The sequence below is a fragment of the Bombus affinis genome, chromosome 2 (assembly GCF_024516045.1).
Source record: "Bombus affinis isolate iyBomAffi1 chromosome 2, iyBomAffi1.2, whole genome shotgun sequence".
NCBI lineage: Eukaryota > Metazoa > Arthropoda > Insecta > Hymenoptera > Apidae > Bombus > Bombus affinis.
The window spans coordinates 16,840,774-16,861,830 of record NC_066345.1 but is presented as its reverse complement, the minus strand read 5'-3'; the positions used below and the strand labels follow the sequence as shown (position 1 = coordinate 16,861,830).

Here is a 21,057-nt window from a genome sequence, read left to right as displayed (position 1 = left end):
AACCAAGTATTGTAATATTTATTTCACTTTTATGTTTATTTTTAAGAGGTACAATATCTACTACAGCATTCAATTTACAAACCAATTAAATTTACTGTACTGAATTTCACAAATTTCAGGAATATTCATTATAATTTATGGAGTAAAAAAGATACAAGTATAAAAACAATGAATCCTATTCACTTATCACAAGAAAAGGCTCCGCAATCGACGACCTACACCTTGTCTATCATACAAAATATTAAACTTATTAACAAATTGATTAATATTGTTGCAACCTTTTGTTATGATGCCGAGATATGTCATTAGACCAAAGTCATTACATTGCTAGAAACACAAACGATATATCAAATACGTAGGCAAATTTTTTTCCTAATGACATTGTAACATATACTTACGTTATAAAAGTCAGCTTTGAATTTGGGATTATTTAAAACTGGTAATCTATGACCCAAAGAACAGGCTGCTCTTAAAACTTCATGATTTCCCTTTAATTCTCCATTTTGTACAGCTTGTACATATTTCAGAACTAGTTTTACCCTTGAATGCAACATTTTTATAGCACTATGTTGTGCAGTAAGATGCTCTGCAACTGTTACAAACAAATTACAGATTTAAATATCATTTTATTTTCAGTTATTTACATAATTATAAATTAACTAAATAGGCCTGAAATTACCCAATGAACTTTCTCCTTGATCATTGCTACACATTCTTGCTACATGATCCACTCCAATTCTTTCTGCTTCCTCTGTTGCCAATGTGTAAGTCAATGGAACAAACAACATTGTAGCTTCTCCATTTACCAAATCAATCACAGATTCATACATGGACACAGAGAGTTGCTGCAAGACATATTAAATACTTATTAAATAATATGCACACATACATATAGCTAATAATAACAAATACATACATCAGTATTTTTTGGTCTTGGATCAAGTTTCAATAACACAGGGCTTTCGTTAATTTCACAAAGTTGTTTATGTACTGTAATGTCTCTTTCATTGGGCATATCACCTGTAGTATACCACCCAAGAAAATCCATTTCACTAAACACTTGTTTAAATTGTTCTTCCTTAGTATTATAATAATCTCTATCAATTATAACATCATCTTTAATACATGTAAACATTAATTCAAAAGAATTCATAATTTCTATATTGCGTCCTTTTTGCTTGCCAATTAGTGCTCCATATACTAAAATATTAAAATTATGAAAAATATGAACTAATGAAAGAACAATGAAAAATGATACAAAATATATACCTAGTTGATCTGACCCTTCTTGAGCACGAAGCCTAGTCCAATGCTCGCTAACATTCATTATGACAAGAGGATGAAGACTGATAGAAACAGAGCCAACAGTTCCAGAAGATGCCATTACTTTGATAGCACTAGGAGGATTTGTTGATGTGATATTAGTTTTTCCAGAATTATCCTCGTCAACTTCCATCGGTGTATCCGTTGAAGCCGCTGCGTTATTTTCCTCAACCTCCATAGCTTTTAATATCTATTTCTATTTGTCTGTATAATATATATGTTAAACAGAATTGTTAGTCAATATTTCATGAAATATACTACGTACAGATTTTCTTACAATACCTAATTTCTTAATAAAACGAAGCGGTTCCTTGTGATATTCCAATAGATATTTTTAAATAATGTCCTTTATTTAAGTAATATCAGCCGTGTAATCAAAACGTCTAATTTGATCGTGTGTTCCTTCGCTATTATGTTTAACTATATATTCAACATTGTCAAATTTAGACGTGCATATATAACTAGATAATGCATGTAATACACTAGAAAATATATTGTTTTGATATAAATTGTAAATATTATAAACCTATTGCAAATCTGGGATTAGTAATCATGCTCTCATACTCTACCAGAAGTTGCATAAAAAATACACTAGGGTGACAAAGTTGACAAACCATCTAGTACCTAGCTATATATACTACCGAATAGGCTGGAACATTTTTGAAAGGAAATAATTAAGAATTATTAAAATGGTTAATTGTATTACAGATACAGGTATATACGTGTGTATGTGTGAAAATAACTGCGAAAATATATCGAGATGTTCAAACAAAATAGTACATAGAAGTATCCAATGATTAAATCCAATGAAAAGACAGAACGGAAATTGGCGATTTCTAAACTAGCCAATATAAAACAGATAGTATTGTACTTCAAGCAATCATGTTTTTGTGAATGCGATGCGCAGCACAGATGTTATATTGCATAATTTTGTCGTTTGTTTACTCTTGTTTATTTTAAATTAATTATATTATTGAGGTTAATGGATAGTAGTAAATCTTCGGTATAGGATATTCCTTCGACTTTAAGTAAGTATGTACATTAATTAAACAATTCATGAGACAAAATTTTAGGTTAGACGGAATGGATCTCGGTTGATAAAGGGCGCAGTTGATTACAAATGTCCAAAAATTTACGATCTTTCTTATTGAAACTGTAAGACGATTTGGGACCGAAAAATATTTATTTTACTTCAAGTGCCACTTCTTTTTTTCCTTTAATTTATAATTTTGATAATCACAAAACAAATCAACTGTACTCTAATTAAATTTATAGAAGAAAGAAAAGAGGAAACATCTGTAATGATTGCATTAAAATTTTTAGTTTAATATTTAAGGATAAAGAAGTATTATGCAGAATTAAAGCTATTGAGTGCTTTTATACAGAACTTGATTGTACTGTTAATATTTCTGTACAATGGAAAAGTTAGTAGGAGTTCCTCAATTGAAAGAATTACTTAAAAATTTCCCAAGAAACATGAAGTTTTGCTTTGCATATGGATCTGCTGCATTCAAACAATTAAACAATCAGTCTAACAATATGGTGGATCTTATATTTGTTGTTCGCAATGTAAACCAATGGCATGTTGAAAATTTGAAACTTAATCCTAAACATTACGCTCAACCATTAAGATTTTTTGGACACAAAGCAATTAGTAATGTACAAGAAAAATGGGGTGCTAAAATATATTATAATACATTAGTTCAAATGCCAGAAGGATATATTATCAAATATGGTGTAATTTCTGAAATTTCACTAATAGAAGATCTGTTAGATTGGACCGATATATATTTAGCAGGAAGGTTACATAAGCCAGTTAAAATACTCGTGGAACCAAATGAATATTCTCAATTACCTACAGCTCTGGTACAAAATTTACATTCAGCTGTACATGCAGCATTATTATTGCTTCCACAGCATTTTACGGAAGTTGACTTTTATAAAAAAATTGCTTGTTTATCCTACAACGGTGATTTTCGAATGACTTTTGGTGAGAATAAAGAAAAAGTTAATAACATTGTTCTACCTCAGCTGACATACTTCAAGCAATTATATAGTCCAATTTTACAACATTTTGAAAATTATGTTGATATTCCAAAGTCTGAGAAAATGGCTGTTACCTGTCATCAAGATACAAGTCCTACAGCTAAAATACATCATCTGAATCAGTTACCTAGAATACCACAAGTTAAACTTGTCCGAGCATGGTCTCAAGGTCCTAGATCAAAGGATACTGAAGATTGCTTACGAGCAATTGCCTATGATCCTGATTGTGGTGAAATATTAGAGGAATGCTTGAAAGAAATTGTATGGAGATCCAGTGTTACCCAAAGTTTAAAAGGGATTATAACTGCTGGATTTATGAAATCTGTTCAGTACAGTGTAGCAAAAATAATGAAGATGTTACAAACAAATTCACATATAACATCCCTTTCAAAACTAGAGCCAAATCAAAGTAAAGTCAAAAGCATAGTGGAAGGTGTGAAGAACCAAGCACAATCAAAGGAAACAGACAAGCGCATGGAGTAATAATTACATTTATTTTACTCATACTTTAATTCTGTCATATGTACTATGTTTCATACGAATGTATTTGAAATAAAGTTCTCATCTAGTTAAATTGTAATTATTTTTCCTAGGTATTATCGTTCACATAATATATAGTCGTGTCTTGAAATATTTTTATGAAATACTATCCTATTCTGCTAGTTAGAATAATTAAGAGTTAAGAATTAAAATTAATCTCTGTTACATATATATGTATATGGCGTTATATATTTATATTAAAAATATATGTGTATTTCTTTTATGTACATGTGAAAAATTAAATTTCTGCTACTTTCAGCAAATAACTAATTATGACTACGATGGATTCTGACTCGGAGAGTCAGGACAGTGATGAAGGACGACGATTTCGTTTTGAAGCCACCCGTAAAGATAATGTGCAAGTAGATGTAAAATCAGGAAAATCAGAACAGGAATTTTGCTATAGTGATATAGAATACAAAGATAAAAAAGACAAATCTAAACATGATTGTAATAGAGAACACAGATTTTCAAAAGAATTAAACATTGATAATAAAGACCTCAAATATTCTACTAAATACACAAAACATTCTGTCGAGTCAAGAAATTCAAGACGCGAAGATAATAAAGATTATAAAAGTGTAAGAGATGTCAGTTCGGATACTAAAAGTACTTCGTTATCCTCAAAGCATAAAACAAAAGACCCAAAACGACACAAAAATCGAGATCGAAACGAACATCGAAGCGACAGATCTCAAGAACGATGTCGTAGCAGAAATGAAAATGATAGATCTCAAAATGACAAGCATAGAAATAAATCTAACGAAAAGTATAAGCATCATAGTTGCGATAAAAGTCGTGATAAAAGTTATCAATCATATAAAGTAAGATCTGAAGATCACGGTAAGTTTCGTGGAGAGTCTGAAAGATATAATATACATAAGAGGATGCAGGCAAAAGAAGATGAAGGGCAACGCTTAGAAGAATACTCCTCACCCAAAAATATAGGACAGGGTCATAGCGGTAATGAATCACTAATGAAAAGAGATTTTTCAGTGGAGAGTCAAGGATATAAGGAGGAATTAAATTTATCTGAATTTGACATCCTGTCGGAAACGGATGAAAATATGTCTGATAGTTCGGAAATAAGAAACAGGAACTCACTATCACGACAACATAATAAAAAGTCGAAAAAAAGAAATTTGAGCAATGAATATGATAATTCATCGAAAAAGCACGTGGCACGAAACGAATCCATGGAAGGATCGCCAAAGGTAAATGCAAGGAAGAATGATATGTTGTATGGTTCCAGCAATAATAATTCTGGTACCATTTCAGATTCCTCATTAGGTACTACGTCGCCTATACTGATGGAATCAAGGAAAGATACAGTTGATTTAAATAGTAAGGAAGAAAATTTGAATTTTACTGAGCAAACTTCCTTGCATCTTAATAATTACGACTCTGTAAAAGTAACAGATGTCCATTCATCTCATATGTATACTGAGAAATCTACGACATATGGACCGGCTTTGCCGCCGCAGTTAATAACTAATTCTCCCACTAGTATGGAATCAAATACAGATATACATTTTATAGGACTTTGTTCACCAAAATATGATGCACAGAATACAAATGAAAGAATTGAAAAAGACACACTAAATAGTATTAATCGAGATAATATAATGCAAAACGATTCGGATGTTGTCTTTGGTCCAGCATTACCACCACATTTATTAAAGCATAAATGTAATAATGAAACAAATACAAAAACCATAGGCCCTACTCTTCCAAATACCATAGAGTCGTTTAATGATAATGAAGTAGATCAAATAGAATCTGACGACGAAGACGGCATAGGTCCATTGCCGGTTAATCATCCAGCGTTAGAGAGTAATTATGTACATAGACAATTGGAACAAAGAGCGCAGCTAATTAAAAGTGAACAAAAGAACGAGGTAAAATATATCATATTTCGATATTTACAATATTCAAAGACAGCAATATAATGAATAACATTTTAGGATTATAGTATGGTGAATCAACGGGAAGAATGGATGATCGAGTTACCTCCGACTCAGATCAATAATCTAGGATTAACAGCACGAAAATTTCGAATGAAAGCAGGTCCAGATATGTCTGATAGGTCGTGCTGGACAGATACTCCAGCAAAGAAAGCTGAGAAACGGAAACAACGAGTAAATATGATATAATATTTAGTAGAGCAGAGAATTATTTCTATACAGTAAAGTTGTCAATATTTTATTATTTTAGGAAGAAGAAAAACTGTACAATGTTCAAACATCAATTCGAGAGTTATTTGATGAAAGTGATGAAACTGAATGTCAGAAAAATAAAAAATGTGAAAAGTCACTTTTAGAAATACATCAAAACCAGCTTCAGGAGAAAAAACGGGTATACGTTTATTACATACTTTGTTTTCAGATATTTTGATCTCTCGATAAATGAAACTTTAGTAAATAAAATATAAATTTTAGAAAGAAGAGAAAAAGGCAAGATCAACTGAGCAGGCAATTAGAAGACCATTTGACAGAGATATTGACTTACAAGTTAATCGATTTGATCAAGCTCAGAAGAATGCTATCATTAATAAAGCACAACGTTTGGATGAAAGATTTTCTCGTGGAAAGTTTTAATGAAATCAGAGTAATGTTTCACTTCATTATTAAAATCTTATAGAAAATAACGAACTTGGTGCAATGTATAAATTTGTAATTTGTTTCAGTATAAGCGATTTTACTGATGAGTGCCTCCACCTTATATGTGTGTATGTGTATGTATATATGTATACACACACGCGCGCGCGCGCACACACACACATTTTTATTTATAATAGAATAACACTTTGATACAAACCGAAATTTCTGATTTTCCATAATGACGTTTCTTTTTAATATATTCAGTATGTTATCATTGTAATAGTTAATCACTTTTTTTATAAATGATGATAATTATGCTGAAATAGTAAAAATATAGTCTTCTCAAAGTCACTCAGGCAAAATATGTTATATACTATGATGTAAATTCAATTAATTATTCCTTATGTATTAAAAAACCAGATTACATATAAACAATGTTTTTTTAATTGTCTTTAGAAATGATAAATCGTATTGAGTCGAATTTCAGTTGTGCTATGTATTACACTTGTTGAATCATATATTTTGTAAATGATTGTTCTTCACACTTGTGATGTGCACGTATGCTAATAATTTTTTAACATAAAATATAAGTAACTTAGAAAAGTACGAGATTATAAATACATAGTAGACATAAATTTTACATCCGAAAACAGAAAAGTATCTTCCCTTGTTTGATTTTACTGAGTAATCAGTCTTTTCTGTGATTATTTAAGGACACTGGCGTTATAAATGTTTTATCTAATGTAAACAGTTGTAATTGTACTAATTGTAAGTATGTATACTTTAAATATACTTTTTACGAAAATCATGTCATATGTTTAATTTGTTTAATAAACTAAAATAAAAATAATATTAAAAATATTAACATCAGTTTTATAATTGATTATAAGAATAAGAAATTTAATTGAGTACTACATATATACTTTAGATTAGATTAGAGAATAAAATATCTCAAATAAATATTAGCATTCCTTTAATGATTAGGATATGAAAATGGCGAATCGGAAATTTAAATAAGTAAAATTCAATTTGTAGGTTAGTTCTATAAAGAATATTAATTGTATGACATAAAAATCAATGCGTTATAAGCTGACATTTAATTGAATTTAAATTTAGCGCTTGCAACGTGTGGACGTGTATACAGGCAAACACAGCGATGAATATGTTCGTCATGGCTCTATCAGATAGTTCCACAAGAAAATAGAGGAAAAAGTATATGTATGTATCTGTATGACATCCGCGTGACTCCACTCCAGTGATCAAGTTACGTACAGTTTCTTTTTTTTTAAAATAGAGAAATTGTATAGATGGTTTTTGTGTTATGTACATACGACTGGGCGAATCGCTTTTATTGAAGTAATTATGAATAAGCACGAATGAGTAATTCGTTTACAGAGCTGGGTCTTTGACATTTGCTTACAAATTTTACTCAATAGATTAATCAACGTCGCAGTCGCTCTAATGTCGTCGTAAAGATTTTACGTTTTTATCAGTGAACAGTATTCACGACGTTTTACGATATCCTTATAACCTCAAATCTTTGGAAGAGAGATTCAGGAAGGTGCAAATGAAATGCGATGTATAAACGATATGTATCTTATTGCACACTCATAATATCTACAATATTACATCTGTGAATGGATGGTTTGCATGTACGTGCACTTTACGAACCGATTGAACGTTCCCTGCGTGTCGTACATAACGCAGTTTCCTGGATGAAAAAAATAGAGGAATACTAGTATGTATCGAAATTATCTATATATTTATATTTGAGCGTTCTATCAGCAAGGAAAATTATAGGGTTAAATTTTTATACATATGTATCTCACCGTTTGTCACGTATCCATTTACTTGTGTATATTGTTTTTATTCATATGAATTATTATATCTAGTATTTTACTGTATCCAGTATAATTTAGAGAAATTGAATTATCATATCCTATGATCATGCTAACCGTTCCTCGATATATTACATCGAAATTACGAATGTGCGTTGCACATTAGTGCACAATCTTTTTTCTCATACCAGCAAAAGAATAACATTTATATTTTCTGCTTACGGGTCGTTTATTTAGTAATTAATCAATAATTAATCGTTTACAACATACATATATCGTTAGAAGGGAACGTTATAATTCACACGATATTAGGTACTTTGTATGTGTCTGATTCCTTAATTTCGCTCATTAATTACGTAAAATAAATAGAAATTACTCCACGAAATGCGAATTAACTTCTTTGTTATTGCATGGAAAGTTAATTATTACTTAATGATATAACAATATTTAGTATATCTACTAGTAAATCTGCTGATAATCAATCCTTTTAAAGATAAAAGGTCTTCATTACTATAAAATATGTAACTTACTGCTAAGAAATATGTATTGGGAAAAAAGATTCACATTGAAAACTTATGTTGTTTTTAATTGAAATATTTGAATACAAGTTCGCAAGGTTCACTGTAAAAATTATAAAATTGTATAATTTATTAATTACAATTTTATGATGATATGTAAGATACGTAAATAAAAAGTAAACAACAATGTAAATAAACAGTCTGAAACTATTATAATCATTTTGGCAGGCTAGCGTTATTTTGTTCATTGCGATGGATACATTAGTATCTTGGGATTAAATACAATATATAATGAAGTCCTTAATCAAATTCTTGATAGAGTATTAAAATTAACAAGATAGTGGATACACACTTCTGATACTTTAAAAGATGAAACAGTGTTGCTTAAGCCACCAACTTCAGTTGTGGCTTACATTTCTCGTCTTTTGTGTGATGTGCAGCAGAGCAAGTATTTTAGTATTTTCTGCAGCTGCAAGGCATCAAATTGAAGAAGAATTTAGAGACGTACCTGCAAAATTTGGAGGTTTAATACCATCTGAAGGGATCAAGGTATTTTAATATACAATCATATATGATGCTTCTATGATCTTTTCTGTTATATTATACACATTGGAAAAAATATTGCAGTATTTATACAGATATGTATAAAATATAAAATATTATCTATGGAATATTATTATGTTGATAGTTTTGATAGTTTATAGGAAAATAAAATAATAAACAAATACAAATTAGAAACAAAATAAACATTTTGATTTACGGGAAACTTTTTGTTAGGGGATGGTTGTGTATGCAGAACCACCTACAGCGTGTCATGAAATACAGGGCCCTCCCAATACTACTAATTATAATGGTAATTGGGTAATTTTAATTGCTCGCTATAACTGTAGTTTTGAAAGAAAAATACGAATGGCACAGAAAGCAGGATATGACGCTGTAATTATACATAATGTGAACAGCAATAGATTAGGTAATTATTTTCATTACAAAAATATACATATATGATAATCATCATTGGAAATATTTGTATAATAATATTCCAGTATTGAGAGCGGGAAATTATAAATATATACTTTGTTATAGAACCAATGCAAGCTAGAGATCCTGTAGGAATATTAATACCATCTGTATTTGTTAGCGAGATCACAGGATTGATTATTAAGGAAAATTATTTATACGATGAATTGTATTTTGTACAAATTAATGATGATACTCCATTTAATATAGCACACTTGCTCTTACCTTTTGCTATTGTTGTTGGGATATGTTTTCTAGTCATGGTTATCTTTATGGTGAGCATATCCTAAGCATATCATATATTAAGCAATATCTAAATTACTGTGGTATTTTCAGCAAATAATTATATTTACAACATTTTTTTGTAAATTACAGATTGTTAGATGTATTAAAGATAGAAGAAGGCAACGAAGGCATAGGTTACCTAATTCAAGTTTGAAAAAAATTCCTACGCATAAATATACGAAAGGTGATCCATATGAAACATGTGCCATCTGTTTAGATGATTACGCAGAAGGTGAAAAATTAAGAGTTTTGCCTTGTGCACATGGTTAGTATGTGTTTAGTGCAATTAAACACGTTGTTTCGTACACGAAATGTTTTATATTTAATGTTATTTGTATCTTGAATAATAACCTATCATTTATTTCCAGCTTATCATACAAAATGTATTGACCCTTGGCTGACAAAAAATCGTAGGGTTTGTCCCGTTTGTAAACGAAAAGTTTTTGCGGCGGATGAGCAAGTTGTTACTGACGAAAGTGATTCGGATGCCGATGACACGACACCTTTGATTCGTGAAGGTCATCAAGGTATGAAAAAAATCTTTATCTTTCCATATTAAAAAATTCAACTACAAAATTACTTATATCATATGATAAGTTATATTCTACTAAATCGGAAATATTTTATTAGGAACTCAAGGTGGAACATTTTCACGACAAAGGGAGAATCCTTTTAGTCGTGCCAGAAGGTCGGAAACAAGGCAGCGCGATATGATTCATTCAAGCAGTAGTTCTGATTCTGAAGAATTGTCTGATACATCAGATGGTGAATCTAGTATAAGTGATGGAGAACCATCTAGTAGAACGGTTTTCAGAGCGTTTGATATTCATAGCATCAATGGTAAGAATTATTTTTATACATCATTTAAATGTGGTTTTTATTAATCCTCCCATTGCAGTTTAACATGATTCGTCATTCATTAGTACCTACATAGTTTATTATATGGTCATAGTTCCCTAGCACTGTGAGGGTTAATAATCAAAGTAGTGAAAAAAAGAAAATAGCAACTTTAATCATTTAATTAGGTGAGTTGCCGGATTTAGAGTGTTCTGTGAGCAGTACTAAACCACACACGGTGAATTTATATACGGATGCCGAAGAGTTGCCAGCCCCTATTGCTCAAATAATAAATCGCAATAGACGACCCGTAGCGAATTCACAAATTTGTGAAATTGGATCTGTTGTACCAATTGAAAATGAAGCTACAAATATTACTGACACGGATTGTGAAGAGATCGATATTCACGTATAAATTCGATTGCATCTATTCTTTTATCACATGTCTATGTCTTGGATAAAATTGGTATGTTCTTTTAAGGTGTTACAAAATTTGATATAGATCACTAAAATAATCGTAACTATGAAAAAATGGAAAATTTTGAATGCTTCAAGAACTTTACCTTTTATTTAAAAGAACTAAAATTATCACCACTTGTAACTCGGTCAACTAAATGGTTTGCATTAACGTGCATGTTCTGTAAACTTATTTCATTTGTCTAACATTCTCACTGTTCATCAACCATTTTTTCTACATCGTGTATTTTATATCAAGGTAAGCGAAAATTTCTTCTTCAAAATGATCTGCCATTGTTTTAATAGTAAGAATAATTGTTACCCTATTAACTTGTTTGAACTAAAACTCATTTTAAATATATGGAAATAGTTTAATAACGTTAAGACTGCAAATTATTTTTTTAGGCATATGTCTATGTAATTTAATCTTTCCGATATATCTGTTAGTCATTTAAAAAATATTCGTATAAAAACAGTTTACCCAAAATTATTATAATCAGTCCATTTGAAATATTCACTTATTTTAAAATTACTAATGTTTATTTACAGTTTTATATTTACAATTATGGCCTAGATATTTTATCTTTGCACTCAGCTATCGATTAATATATCTACATTTATCATTTTCTTTGTTAGTTACCATGGTATATATATAATTTTGTTTTATAGACAAATAGACATACTTTTAGTTAATTTAGAAATGTTAAATGATGGTTATTGGCGATATACATATATACATATAATGAGAGAAAAAATATTTTTTAATGATATGATGCGCAACATGAGTTTGTAAATATTATTTGTTATTGTATATACATACATATATATATATATAAAATAGGAGACCAAAAATAAAATTTTCTTTAATGTGCAGGACATATAAGATATAACTAAATACAATAAAATTCTGATAGGAAATATTTGGGACTTTAGTTGCTATGTTATTCAAATTGAATTTTGTTAAACAACTTTGATAGAGAGTAATGGTACATTTTTAATATCTTTTTCTAAAAAAAAAACGTAATAAAATGTAATTGAATGTTTTTGACATGACGTTTTCTATATAGGTTCTGTAAACTTTTTTATGTATATATATATATATATATATATCTATATATCTATATATATATATATATATATCTATACCTATGTATATATAGATATAGTTTCCCATATATATATATAAATATAGATAGATAGAAAGGGGAGCTTTCAACCATTTCCTAATAACGTGACAAAATTATCTGAAATTAGACTGCGTGCCAACATTAAAAAAGCATATTATCTAAAGAAAATACGATTACGGAATTACGGAAATTAGGAAATGATTACTGTGATTCGATTGCTGTTTAAATAAATTCTTTCGGGAGAAAGGAAAGTTGTATAAAATTGTGTAAATAGCCGGTATGTGTGAACTTATTATCCGTGCGCGGGCTCGTATGTTTGTATGTATGTATGTATGTATGTATGTATGCATGCATGTATGTATGTATGTATGTATATGTATATGTATATTTTACAATATCAAAGAATGAATTTTTACTTGATCATTATGATGTCTAAATCGAAAGATTGGGCTTGCTATCGTCTTATTGTTTAACGCTAGATGTATTATTCGGATAAAAATAAAAAGATATTTATATTTTGTGTTTTACTGTATGTAGTTTTTCTATCGCTATCGAGATAAAGTAATTTATTTAAAGAAATAGAGAGAGGAATCGTGTTTCATAGTACATTCAAAATATATACCGATTCATTGTGTTAATTGTTCGTATAGAAACATGTTACTGTTGTCTGATAAATTTTAGGTCCGACATAAAATAAGGAAAAGAGTTGCAAATTGCATTTCGCGAAAAAAGGAAACAAAGTGTGTATAATTTCATGGAAGATTGTTTTGATGCAAGAGAATAAAGAAGAGGTGGGAACACTAAAATGACTAGAATAGGAAAGAAAATGGCGGTGGAGGAGTAGGAGGAGAAGAAGAAGGCAGGTACAGAGAAGTGATAATGTAGGAAAGTTTTGCGGTTGTACAGGGGGAAGAGGTTCTAACAGCGTTCTGTTGAGAGAGAGCGAGTGGCCGCACGTGACGACACAATGCCATCTGAATTGGCCTCCTTGTTAGAAAATCGGCCAGAGACGGTCACGATGACGAGGAAAGATCGTGCTCTGTTCTTCGTAGCTTCGGCCTCTTCAACCTTCCGAATAGCTTCATCCTCTCCACCTTCGCTATCGCAGCAACCCCGATTTCTTCCTCCGCCTCTGAATCTTTCTTATTCATCCTCTTGATCTTTCCTCTTCTGTTACCCATACCTTTCGACATCCCTTTTTCTACCTCTTGCTGCTTTTTCATATGTGGTGATCACAAAATCGAGCACGTCCGATGTTAATAACCAGTCAGATTCCGACACGTACACACGTAATTGTAATTTTTTTTTTCTTTTTTTATTCTAGTTATTTCAAAACAGTTTCTCGACGATATGGATGTGTCACATTAGCGACCGAAAATTAAGTAATCAAACGTTTCTATCAATTTCCTTGTATCGCAACCATTGGTATACCATACAGGACGTGTTACAAAAATTTGCATGTATTGTTAGATAACGTTTGCAACGCGACGCAATTTGTCGGTGATTCATCGTTGTAATCGCATCCGCATATTCAAGGCAGATATTATAACTGTTACATAATGTTTAACGCGATGAATGAAAATTAATGATTTAGTACAGATAGAAAATTATTATGGGACAAGTAATTTTTGCCGAGTGTTATATCTTGTCGCAATCGATAAATCTTCGTTCTCGAGACGATTTATAAAAATAGAATTTTGCCGTTGCGCGAGGATCGAAGAGGATAAAGAAAAGGAATTGTTACAACTTGTCCTTACGTTTACCTGCGTCGTGTTTTTATACGTTCTATCCGTTAATAACGTTTAATGTCCGTAACGCAACAACTGACAACGGATCGACGCGCTAAGTGTTGTCGAAGGAAGGAAAGTGGTGAAAAAGCAATTGAAGATACAAATCTGAAGATTCAAAGAATATACTTTTTAAAATACAACTCACGATATTAGACAAAGGAAACGATATCGCGATAATTAATGCACATGATGCGAGTGGATCAAGATACGAGATCAATGATGATCGTACCGCGTGTAATTTAAGCGTGTACATGCATATTCCTTGTTAATCATCAGATGTCATTGCGATCGAAGATAGCACGAAAGAATATAGATAACCTCACATTTTGACGAGTACTAAAATACCGGAGTCTATCCTGCGAGGTATTTATCAGCGTTGCGTGATCACGTTTTTGAAATTTTTATTTCCGATGGCTATCTGGCTATCGTAAACATTTGCGAGGATTTTCTGTCCCGCTATCGTCAGGACATCAAGGATAAATAAAAATGTTCGTTCCCACAGAAAACGACGTACAAATTTTAGGACGTACTTCAACGAAAATCATCTTATGATCGAGAATGCTCTTGGATACGACAATGCGACACGATACACGTGCAAATTCTACAGGACCGATAAATTCTGTACCGTGGCCGGTATGATTCTAAATTAAAGCGTAAAGTAGCGGCATCTTGACCGATTGATGTACCGATGGCAAACCATAGGTGAGTCGGTACACTCGTGAGACTCTGACCGAGTAGTCCGGCTCTTGTCTCTTCAACTTTCTGAAATTTCGTTCGTTCGTACTCGATCGTATAGACTTTGACGGTTGACTTATGCTACGACGTTGCTATATCGCAAAGGATATACAGCAATGTATAATTTAGAGATTACCACGACAACGCGAATTGCTCCAGTAATAATCGAACGGGCTAGTCGTTCGCGTGACTAACCCGTTGCTGTTGCTGCAGCTGCTCGCGAATTATCGATTCGCGAATATTTCCCTTCGTCCGTGGTCATGCGCGGTAATACTGCCGACCTAACTTTCAAACAGGGAGAGCGAATAAGTACGAGAGAGAGAGGGACAGAGGAGGAGGCAGAGGGAGAGAGAAGGATCTGCTGCGAAACGTCCTTGGTAGGATACGCCTTCTCGTGTATGCGTATATCCGTGCGCAAGAAAACGTGGTCGCTCTGGATGCTAACGCGGTACATGCGCTTTGCGCCTTCAATGCTGCATCCGCGACAGATATATTTCGAACATCGCGGTTGCATCTACGGCGATAAGTCCTTAGACGTTGACGATCTTCTCAATTTCATAAATATCGATGTTACGTTCTCCGACAAAGATAGGTACCAGACGGTCGTCGTTCGAACGTTCGCACGATCGCGTCTTGGAAACGCAGCCATTTATCGAGATACGATCAGTCCTCGAAAACGGACGATCCTTTACGTTCAACGAACGAAGCGATTCAACATCGTACGAGCAGGGGAAGGGGGGTGGGAGGAGGTGGGAGACAGGAGATACGAACGTCTTTCGCGAATACGATCCCAAGCAATTAGAATTACGTTTCTATCGGATCTCTTACGGCAGTAGGTCAACGAATAAAGGAGGCGCGACATCGAATTCGAGGATATCTTAATCCGACGCTTTTTTTAGACGCCCGACCTCGCGTCCGTCCCGACCAGTATCTCCGTCGTCCAGTGAACGCGTACGATTACAGGAATCTATGGAACGTAGAAGAAGGAAGGAAAGGGACTCGGAAATGCCGAACGAGACGCTAATTACGAAAAAAGAGAGAAAAATATCGAGCGGAAATAGGCGAACGGTGACGGGGAAAGGTAATTGTTGCTTTCTCTGAAAATGAAGGAGGATCTCGGTGGAAATTGTTCGAAGGCCGAGAGATCGAGTTAAAGTTCCGAGTGAGAATGAGAGAGAGAGAGAGAGGGACGGGGGAAAGAAGAGAAATAAAAGTCGGAGACGGTAGCGATAGACGTTGGTAGTAGAAACGATAGAAGCGACGCACTGCGTGGGGCAGAAGGCAACCGGCAACGTGTGTACCGTTGTTTTTAGTCGAGAGACGGAAAAATACGGGATAAAGGGGCGAAGAGGTGGAAAATCGGCGGTAGGGGATCGTGAAAACTGCGTAACGGGGAGGAAGCAAGCCGGAGGAGCCGAAAAGCGAGTTAGGGGAATAGCGAGAGTAAGGAAGGGGTACGAAAGAGAGAGACGGATAAACGCGAAGCCGATGGCAAGGCAAGGCAAGGGCACCGTGTTGGGTGGCCGAGGTAGGGGAACAGAACGAAGGGTAGAATCGAGGCGTAGGGAAACAGGCATCAGGGTGGAAATGGTTGGAGCTCCCCTGGACGAGAGCGATAAGAAGAAAGATGGCGGATCACGGGACACTTTTCCATTCCGCAAAACAGTACGCAGAACGCACAGCGTGGCACGGATTGACCGATGCCGATCTGGTTCGGTAAACGGCGATGGTGTTTGAGCGATCGATGTTTATTCGCAGGTTACCGATATCGATGGTTTTTCCACGACGTACCATCGTCCCGTGGTTGATATTCTTTCGCGAGTAATAGCCGTGGACGTGGACAGCGAGTGAGAGGCAACGTAGCTGATATTCCCAGAGGAATATATAGGAAAGGAGGATAGGGGTGAAAGGAGCCGAGATAGAGGCGCGCGCAAGAGATCCACCCGAGATTACAACTGGTAGGAATACGCGTATAGAGGGGAGAGAGACGGAGACCGAAATAGACGGGGGTGGGTCGGTTGGAAAGGGAGGCTAACAGGGGAAAGAAGGAGAAGGAGCGAGTTAAATAGGGAGCGGGTGGTGCAAGAGGGTAGGGCGGTGAAAAGAGGAAAATCGCGTGCGAACGAAAGCACGAAGGGGATGGAAAAAGTATGGGGTGGAAGGAGGGGATGACCGGTAGCGGATAGAGAGAGGGGATAAACGGAAGGAGAAATTTCGACGTGTGTGTGCGTGTGCGCGTGCGAATTGGAAAGACAGAGCAGCGAGAGACCGAAGGTGCACCGAAGTTTCCGTCGTCTCTCGAAGAGGGACTCTCGACACGTTCGTTATACGACCCGCGCGCAGTTGCTGGTGCGCGGCTACGGGGTCGGTGTTTCCGCGTCACGCGCACGACCCCAAAAAGTGTGTATGTGCGTGCGTACCTGCGTGCGTGGTTCGAGCGCCGTCCGCGTTGCAGGATTTCTCATTTACGCGACGATAAACGCGGGATCCTGCCTGTGGAACGTTCGCGTACGAGGGTGAACGGAGGAAATCGCAGGAGACGAAGGAGAAGAAAGAAGAAGGGAGGGGGAGCAGAGGCAGAGAAACGGAAAGAAGGAAGGAAGGAAAGAAGGAAAGAAAGAAAGAAAGAAGAAAGAAGGTTGGACGAGCGACGATCGTTATCGGTCGCGCCACCATCCTGTCGATAAAGGTTGCTCGCCCGAAACCGCGAAAAGTGGATTCGTCGGTTTTGCTGGAACACGGTATACTTGGCCCCGTTTCGCTTCTTTCCACGCCAGTACCCAACGGCCTCCGACGTTTCCTAGTTCTGAGAAACGAAAAGGAAAACGAGACGAACGCGCGAGACGAAGAAAGAAGGAGAGGTTGGTCGGTCGCGCTGGTCGCGGCATAAAACTTCCTTCGAACCTGTATACGACGCGTCGATAAGAGAAGTCGAGCGAAGGAGTCGCGCGCGTACCGATATCCCGTCTGTAAATCTGTGCCGAATTCGTGTGCCGAATAAAAGCAGGCGCGTGCGACTCTTCCTTCGCCGGATTCGAACAAGCGAGTCGACGTGACACGAGGCGATTTTAAAGGTGCGCCACGGTCGAGACGGAGTACGCTGCCACGAGGAGCTTGGCGACAAGCTCGCTGAAATTTTAGCCGAAACGAGTCGTCGTCCGTGTTTCAGCTACGATCGGATGTTCGTACAACGAGCAAGAGAAGCGTTTCGAAAGCCCGAGTGAACCGATCGGACGCGCGATCCGTCCGTTTTGTGCCTCGTCCGAGTGTCTCGCGTATCGAAACGGCTCGAGTGGAATCGTCGAGTTTGTAAGAAGGTGGTTGCCCGAGGATACGCGGACGAAACGACGAAACGATCGAACGAAGCGAACGTTCGCGCTAGGAAGTCGGCAAGGAATACGCACGGAAAGGAAAGAAGAAAGGAATCGGTGAATTCCTTGGAAGAAGGAAATATTCCACGATCTTATCGTCGTCTATCGTTTGGAATTTCCATCGTCACGGTGTAGAGGGCCGTGCGCGCGCCCCTCCGCGCGCGCGCGCGCGAGCTCTCACGCGCGGATCCTGGTGCGCGCTACCATATTTGTCAAGGGTAGTCCCCTAACCTCACTTTGCCACCGAGGAAGCAATCCTGTCTGTATTGTATACGAACGAGAAGCGAAGCAGGACGGAAGAAGTTGTCTCTCCGGAACCGCGTTGGAAAAAGTTACAAAGAATAAGAGGAAGGAGATAAGAACTGGTACGGTGGTAGTGTTTTCGGGTAAGAAACGAGATATACGTTGACTGTATCGGGAGAGCGAGCGAGCAAGGAAGAGCAAGACAGCTAGATAGGGTTGAGGAGAGAGAGAGAGAGAGAGAGAGAGAGGTAGAGAAAAGCACAACGAGGTCAAGGAGGAAAGGTTAGGTAAGAGTACTCGCGCGGAAGGTGGATACTCGGCAGGCTACTGGCGAACCTGCTTGGGGTGTGTCCATGAAGCCGACGCAATGGCAACGAACAAAGAAAACGACGTCGGTGCCGCGTAGGCTGTCAACGTGGTGGCCGTTGAAGTTGTCGTTAACGCGGTGGGACGCGTTGCCGTGTAATCGGCAAGCGTGATCATCCGCGATAATCGAAGGGGGGCAGACGGAAAAGGGAGAATAGCCGGGCGTTTAGGATGCAGCATGAACCTCGGTGCCCCGTATCGGGAGCTGGTGAGCCTCGGAAGGGGGACTACGGTGTCCAGGTGCTTTCGCCGGTCGAGAGATCGCAGGTCTCCGTCGTCCTCGAAACGGGCAGTATCGCCGGCGTCGTCGTCGCCACTGCCGTCGTCACTGCCGTCGCCACTGCCGTCGTCGTCGCCGTCGCCGTCGTCGTCATCGTCGCCGTTGCCGGCGCAACAACAGCAGCGACAACTACTATCACAACAACAACAACAACAACAACAACAACGACGACGACGGTTGTCATCGTGTTTACGATCGTCACTGTCTCGCTGGTCAATCTGGTCGAGAGCTGCCGTTACCGGCGTGGTTGCAGTGCCGCAACGGCATCGGAAGTGGCGGCGGCCATCTGGCAAAAGGATCGGACTGCGAGAAAGAGCGAGCGGGAACGGGAACGGGATCGGGATCGGGATCGGGATCGAGATCGAGATCAGCAGCAGATTCGCGAGTGGCAGGTGGAACGGGAGCGAGATCGGGAACAGCGGCGGCGGCGACAGGAACAGCGGCAACAACAGCGACAACAGCAACAACAGTTACAGGAGCGTTCGAGCGAAAACGAGAGCGAGAGCGAGAGCGAGATCGAGAGCGAGATCGAGAGCGAGATCGAGAGCGAAGAAGAGAGCAGCAGCGGGATTGTACGACACGAGGAGTCGGCGGTGCAGGTGGCGCGGCAGAAAGAAGAGGCGAAAGCGGTGGATCATCGAGTGCAGCAGCAGCGGCGGCGGCGGCGGCGGCGGCGGAGGCGGCGTTGGCACGAGAATCCCGAGTGCGTGGAACGCGTGGTCGCGCCATTGTTATTACCACTACTGTCATTGCCGCGCGAGTTGGCGTCCGGTGTTTTCACCACCGTGCAAGTTATCGTCGCGTTGGCGCGGTTCGAGTTGGCCGTTCGCTTCGCGGATCACCGTCGAGATCATCCTCGAGATCGCCGGGATCGTCGAGAAGGAGGCCGTCTGCTCCAGGGGGACTTCTAAGGGCCCCGCCGCCCCGGGCCGCTCGGACAGCTGTCATCCGGCTATCGGCTCCGGGATATCTACGAGCGGGGCTGACGTCATTTACGAGTCGTCTCGAAGACAACATCGTCTCGATCATCCGCGTGGAGGAGAGCGACTCGCCGAACAACCTACTGTCACTCTTTACGCGCAAATTCGATCCTCCGTGTATCGGTTATACGATAGACACCGGCAACTTAGTTACGACGAAAGATTCGCCTTGCTTCGATCGGCAATCACGGCCTGCTCTTCGATTTGCTCTTCGATTCCCCGAGACAGTCGGTGTTCCTTGCCGCTGCGATCGAGAAGATCCGAGTCTCGACGATCTACCGACGAGAATCGTCGCGGCGACGCCAGCACGGACGCCGTCGATCGCATCGTCGTCGACCTGCGGAGAATCGAAGAACGAGGTAGCGCGAGTCGCCTCGGCGTTACCGACGACCCGTCGTCGTCCGAACGAACGTCCGTCGAGCGAACAACGAGCACAGAAGCGAGGAGGAGAACGACGACGACGACGACGACGACAACGACGAGAAACGGCAGAATCGAGAGGCATACGCGGCGAGCGAACAAGAGCCCCGATCTTTGGTGGCAGCGATGCGGGGCCTTGTGCAACCGGACGACGGGAACGTACGCGATCGCAACAGGGATCATCAGCGAAACAAATTCGATATCACGATATATCGTCGGCGTCGATATCATCGAAACGGATATCGTCGAGAACGGAAAGGCAACGTGGACAAACCGAAGGATATT

At 37.7% G+C, this 21,057-nt stretch overlaps 4 protein-coding genes across 10 annotated transcripts; 3 read left to right on the top strand and 1 right to left on the bottom strand.

The window, feature by feature from the left end:
- Window positions 1–17: 17 nt before the first annotated feature.
- LOC126923616 (COP9 signalosome complex subunit 6) lies at window positions 18–1,910 on the bottom strand. 2 transcript variants are annotated; one of them, XM_050737287.1, is made up of 7 exons: window positions 1,893–1,910; window positions 1,606–1,805; window positions 1,270–1,527; window positions 917–1,200; window positions 680–845; window positions 399–592; window positions 18–327 (listed from the first exon to the last, which is right to left on the bottom strand). In XM_050737287.1, the coding sequence occupies exons 3-7, from the start codon at window positions 1,499–1,501 to the stop codon at window positions 187–189; spliced, it is 1,017 nt and encodes a 338-aa protein (XP_050593244.1). In that variant the 5' UTR covers window positions 1,502–1,527; window positions 1,606–1,805; window positions 1,893–1,910; the 3' UTR covers window positions 18–186. The 2 variants fall into 2 exon arrangements, with proteins under 2 accessions (XP_050593244.1, XP_050593234.1); XM_050737277.1 differs by lacking the exon at window positions 1,893–1,910 and having other exon boundaries at window positions 1,606–1,886.
- Window positions 1,911–2,043: 133 nt separating this feature from the next.
- On the top strand, window positions 2,044–7,317 carry LOC126923525 (homeobox protein 9). Of its 4 annotated transcripts, XM_050737071.1 has the most exons (6): window positions 2,044–2,351; window positions 4,169–5,807; window positions 5,874–6,047; window positions 6,124–6,264; window positions 6,348–6,516; window positions 6,596–7,317. In XM_050737071.1, exons 2-5 carry the CDS (start codon window positions 4,182–4,184, stop codon window positions 6,504–6,506), a joined length of 2,100 nt encoding a protein of 699 aa, XP_050593028.1. In that variant the 5' UTR covers window positions 2,044–2,351; window positions 4,169–4,181; the 3' UTR covers window positions 6,507–6,516; window positions 6,596–7,317. The 4 variants fall into 4 exon arrangements, with proteins under 4 accessions (XP_050593028.1, XP_050593020.1, XP_050593037.1 ...); XM_050737063.1 differs by having other exon boundaries at window positions 6,348–7,317; XM_050737080.1 differs by lacking the exon at window positions 2,044–2,351 and adding an exon at window positions 3,703–3,848 and having other exon boundaries at window positions 6,348–7,317.
- LOC126923581 (phosphatidate cytidylyltransferase, mitochondrial) lies at window positions 2,349–3,943 on the top strand. Its single transcript, XM_050737175.1, has one exon. It carries the CDS (start codon window positions 2,740–2,742, stop codon window positions 3,850–3,852), a length of 1,113 nt encoding a protein of 370 aa, XP_050593132.1. The 5' UTR covers window positions 2,349–2,739; the 3' UTR covers window positions 3,853–3,943.
- A 344-nt stretch (window positions 7,318–7,661) lies between the features above and the next one.
- Window positions 7,662–13,114, top strand: LOC126923559 (E3 ubiquitin-protein ligase Godzilla-like). 3 transcript variants are annotated; one of them, XM_050737150.1, is made up of 8 exons: window positions 7,662–8,247; window positions 9,094–9,414; window positions 9,643–9,835; window positions 9,949–10,157; window positions 10,258–10,432; window positions 10,536–10,694; window positions 10,798–11,007; window positions 11,120–11,142. In XM_050737150.1, the coding sequence occupies exons 2-8, from the start codon at window positions 9,235–9,237 to the stop codon at window positions 11,125–11,127; spliced, it is 1,134 nt and encodes a 377-aa protein (XP_050593107.1). In that variant the 5' UTR covers window positions 7,662–8,247; window positions 9,094–9,234; the 3' UTR covers window positions 11,128–11,142. The 3 variants fall into 3 exon arrangements, with proteins under 3 accessions (XP_050593107.1, XP_050593099.1, XP_050593089.1); XM_050737142.1 differs by lacking the exon at window positions 11,120–11,142 and adding an exon at window positions 11,193–13,114 and having other exon boundaries at window positions 7,663–8,247; window positions 9,185–9,414; XM_050737132.1 differs by lacking the exon at window positions 11,120–11,142 and adding an exon at window positions 11,193–13,114 and having other exon boundaries at window positions 7,663–8,247.
- Window positions 13,115–21,057: the final 7,943 nt, after the last annotated feature.

Bases quoted from the DNA above. Each gene is read 5' to 3' on its own strand.
- LOC126923616 (XM_050737287.1), bottom strand. From the start codon at position 1,501: ATGGAGGTTGAGGAAAATAACGCAGCGGCTTCAACGGATACACCGATG. The intron at 1,201-1,269 runs GTATATATTTTG...TTAATATTTTAG, and splicing joins AGAAGGGTCAGATCAACTAG to TATATGGAGCACTAATTGGC. The intron at 846-916 runs GTATGTATTTGT...TATGTCTTGCAG, and splicing joins CAAGACCAAAAAATACTGAT to CAACTCTCTGTGTCCATGTA.
- LOC126923559 (XM_050737142.1), top strand. From the start codon at position 9,235: ATGAAACAGTGTTGCTTAAGCCACCAACTTCAGTTGTGGCTTACATTT. The intron at 10,695-10,797 runs GTATGAAAAAAA...ATATTTTATTAG, and splicing joins GATTCGTGAAGGTCATCAAG to GAACTCAAGGTGGAACATTT. The intron at 11,008-11,192 runs GTAAGAATTATT...TCATTTAATTAG, and splicing joins TGATATTCATAGCATCAATG to GTGAGTTGCCGGATTTAGAG.
- LOC126923525 (XM_050737071.1), top strand. From the start codon at position 4,182: ATGACTACGATGGATTCTGACTCGGAGAGTCAGGACAGTGATGAAGGA. The intron at 5,808-5,873 runs GTAAAATATATC...ATAACATTTTAG, and splicing joins AAAGTGAACAAAAGAACGAG to GATTATAGTATGGTGAATCA. The intron at 6,265-6,347 runs GTATACGTTTAT...TATAAATTTTAG, and splicing joins AGCTTCAGGAGAAAAAACGG to AAAGAAGAGAAAAAGGCAAG.
- LOC126923581 (XM_050737175.1), top strand. From the start codon at position 2,740: ATGGAAAAGTTAGTAGGAGTTCCTCAATTGAAAGAATTACTTAAAAAT.